Below are 3789 nucleotides of genomic sequence, written 5' to 3' on the forward strand. Positions count from 1 at the left end.
GCTCTGCGCTCTCATACGTCAACTGCAATCACGGTTGTATCTCCAACATGGCGTCGCTGGGAAGGAGGCGCGGTGTCCCAGTAAGCAGGGAGAGGTCAGTTACTCCACATCTAAGCCATTTAACGAAAATATTTTAATATGATACATCCTTTTGTCGATGTCGCCATTCACCATATCCCGAACACGCATATCGTTCGGGACTTAAAGTGAAATGCCAACACGACAGGTCGGAATTTTATCCCAGGGTTAGCTAACATTAGCAGGCTAACGTGTACAGCTAGCTAACGTTAGCAAGGAAACAAACTAGCAGCTCATGTGATGTTTTGGTTATTCCTCAGCAGCCGATTAACCGTGGGAAAAGTTACGTTTAACCGTCCGTAGGGTCGGATGCTGGTGTGATTCGCCACTGTATACATGCTACATAATTGTGGTTGAGCTAACAGTGTTGTTCGCTATGTTTGTCGACCTGTTTTGAAAGTAAAACGGTCCTCAACTTAGCCGGTCAGTCCTCCAACTTTTTATCATGCGAGCGAGTATCTAACCGACGCTCTGTACATTATGTCCCTTGCACTGTGGTCCTTAAATTATTTCCACAGTTATCAAGTACTTCTTTAGCCAATGTCCCGCTGTCTTTGAAGCCGAATAAGCTGATTGTCTATCTAGGTTGTCGTTAGGGTCTGTTTGCCATGTTGTCAAAATTTACTGGAAGGCCTCGGAGTGTTGACATTGATTCAAATAGACGTGTTGGTCGTATGTCAAGTTATTCTACCAATAACTGGAAAATTATACATTTACAGAAAATATTAGTCGATTAATCATCCAGATGGAAAGTAGTTATTGGTCGTAATTTATTTGTCAAGATTGAAAAAAATAAATAAAAGTTGTTAGTTACAGATTCCCAAATATATAATTTTATGTGTCATTTCATATTTCACGCTTTGGTGGTTTTGGGCTGTTAGTCAAACAAAGTATTGTGTTGAAAGCACTTAAGATCTGAAAATGTGTGATCACCATTTGGTTTCTTTCACATTTTATGAATTTATGTAAAACAATATGGAACAAAGTTACCAATGCGATCTGAGGGCATTTGAAGTAATGGATATCCACATGTTGATTTACATGTAGTACACAGGAATATGAATTAAAGTGAGCCTCATAATGTTGTAAAAATGTGCTTACACTCTCTAACACCATTTTATTAACTAAACTTTTTTATCTAGAATGTACCATGTTAACAAAATGCTTTCAGGTTTTTGGTCATGGAAATTGTTTGTAACTGATCATAGGCTATGTTACTTTTACTTTGTAATTGAAAACAAATATAAAATTCATGTATGAATGTTTCAGATGACATGTTAGTAATGGGAGTAACATGTATATTTTTATAAACCCTCTCATGGTAAAATCACTCCCAGATGGCAGTGCCCCCTCCCCCTTCAGGACAATGTGCCATGCCACCCCACAAAAACTGCTCAGGAATGTGACAAAGAGCTCAAGGTGTGAACCTGGTCTCCAGTTTCCCCATATCCCAGTCTGATCAAGCATCTGTGGGACATGAGGGTACATCAACTTGCAACCCACCGGACTCAAAAGGATCCGCTGCAAATTTCCTGGTGCCAGACACCACAAGACACCCCCTAGAGGTCCTGTGTCCACACCTTGACAGGTCAGAAACCCCACCGTGGATCAGACTTGGCTCTGACCTGCCAAGGAATGGACACAAGACCTTTTGCGTACCAGCACGTCCCACAGATGCTTGATTGGATTGGAATCTGGGGAATTTGGAGGCCAGGTTGATGCCCTGGGCTCTTTTTTAGTGTATCATGGCACATTGTCCCGCTGTCCCACATTGTCCCCCGGGCACTGCCATTTAGGAATGACATTGCCGTGAGGGGGGGTTACTTGATCTACAAAGGTGTTTGTGTGGGTGGTGCTTGTTAAGTGGAATCTACGTGAATGCCAGCAGAACATTGCATTGTAACGAGATGATCAATATTATTCACTTCACCTGTCATTGGTTTAAATGCTTTGGCTGATCTACACATACATGTTGTGATTTGGTAAGCCTTGTGGAATTTCAGTTTAGAAACAATTTGTGTGAAATAACTAGCTGGGAATGAACTATTCCAGACAAAAAATATTCTTAGGTCCATGAAAATGGGCAGTTCGATGTAAAAATGTAGGCAAACCAGTCTTAAAATTACCGAGTCTAGTTACTCCATTCTCTATACTTTGTCTCACTGCTCCTTGCTGGTTTTTCTGTTTCCGAACAGGGGAGTGATGGCGGCGACAGACTGCTACATTGTGCACGAGATCTACAATGGGGAGAATGCGCAGGACCAGTTTGAGTATGAGCTGGAGCAGGCACTGGAGGCCCAGTATAAATACATTGTCATTGAGCCCACACGCATCGGAGATGAAACGGCCCGTTGGATTACAGTGGGCAACTGCCTGCACAAGACGGCCGTGTTGTCAGGCGCTGCTTGCCTACTGACGCCACTTTCACTACCCGTTGAATACTCGCGCTATGTGGCATTGCCCGCTGGTGCCCTCAGTGTGGCCTGTGCTGCCCTCTACGGGATTTCATGGCAATTTGACCCCTGCTGCAAGTACCAGGTGGAATATGACAGCCAAAAACTCTCGCGGCTGCCCCTGCATACACTCACCTCCTCGACGCCCGTGGTATTGGTACGCAGGGATGACATCCACAGAAAGAGACTCCATAATACGATAGCACTGGCTGCCCTGGCGTATTGCGCCAAGAAGATCTATGAACTTTATGCAGTATGAGTGCACTCTGAAGAGGGTTTAAGAACCAACAGAAAAAAGGAAAAAACAAACAAAAAAACAGAACCTGTCCACCCCCAAATGTAAGAAAAGTGGAAGTCATGATCGGGCCCAGCAGTTAGCTCCACACATGTGATGGGTGCTTCCATTTTGAACTTTGATCAGAGGGATATAGTTAAAACTAGAAGGAATTGTTTTATCCCTTGCATTTCCTTTACTTCTATATGACAACAACAGCACACTTATCTCCGTAGTACCCTTGCGCCTCCTCCCCTGCGCCCTCCACCTGCATCCTTGACACACAACAAGCAAGTGCACAAGGGTACGACAGCAGTTCCTCTGGATTGAATTGCATTGCAGTTGAAACGGACCGACATGTTTTGAGTACCGAGCTGTTTCCCCCTTCCCTCGTAGTTTTACTGTACCCCTTTCTTGCTGATCAGTACATCACCCTTCATTAAACATTAGGATATTTCAAACTAACTTTTCTGTATTTTATTTTACTTTTTTTCATTACATCATGTCCATAAAAGAGCAAATAGCTGCAACTTATTTGAGATTGTGTCTTGTTCATGTAGATATTCTTGTTTAAAAGAGTGCAAGAAAGATCTTATGTGACAATGCTGTGGCTCAATGTCCTCCTTTGAAACACTACAAAACTACTAACTTTTGGAGAGTCACATTTCACACGTGCTTCTAATAATGTATATTACATTGACATCAAGCCAAACCCTCATAAGTGAAATTAAAATGTAAACATGATTTGACACTAAAGATAACAATTATACAGCAAATTATGAATTCATAGTTTTCTTGTATATGTTCATCCAATGGTGCTTGTTAAGAGTTGCTGATTAGAGATCAGCGGCTTTAAAATTTTGGGTCCCAGGGAAGGTAAAAGTACAGACAAAGTGAAAGATGAGTTATGATACAATGTGACCTGCAATAATTATATGATTAAGTGGAATTCAGATATGAATAAGTTGAGTACCAAGAGTGATG

The 3789-nt window shown here is 42.1% G+C and overlaps 1 protein-coding gene across 1 annotated transcript; it reads left to right on the forward strand.

The window, feature by feature from the left end:
* Positions 1-3581, forward strand: tmem11 (transmembrane protein 11). Its single transcript, XM_033643940.2, has 2 exons — positions 1-94; positions 2274-3581. The coding sequence occupies exons 1-2, from the start codon at positions 48-50 to the stop codon at positions 2788-2790; spliced, it is 564 nt and encodes a 187-aa protein (XP_033499831.1). The 5' UTR covers positions 1-47; the 3' UTR covers positions 2791-3581.
* The last annotated feature ends 208 nt before the right edge of the window (positions 3582-3789 follow it).

The sequence above is a fragment of the Epinephelus lanceolatus genome, chromosome 18 (assembly GCF_041903045.1).
Source record: "Epinephelus lanceolatus isolate andai-2023 chromosome 18, ASM4190304v1, whole genome shotgun sequence".
Taxonomy (NCBI): domain Eukaryota; kingdom Metazoa; phylum Chordata; class Actinopteri; order Perciformes; family Serranidae; genus Epinephelus; species Epinephelus lanceolatus.

Coding starts and splice junctions, on each gene's coding strand:
- tmem11 (XM_033643940.2), top strand. CDS start 48: ATGGCGTCGCTGGGAAGGAGGCGCGGTGTCCCAGTAAGCAGGGAGAG. Junction 95..2,273: donor GTCCCAGTAAGCAGGGAGAG/GTCAGTTACTCC, acceptor GTTTCCGAACAG/GGGAGTGATGGCGGCGACAG.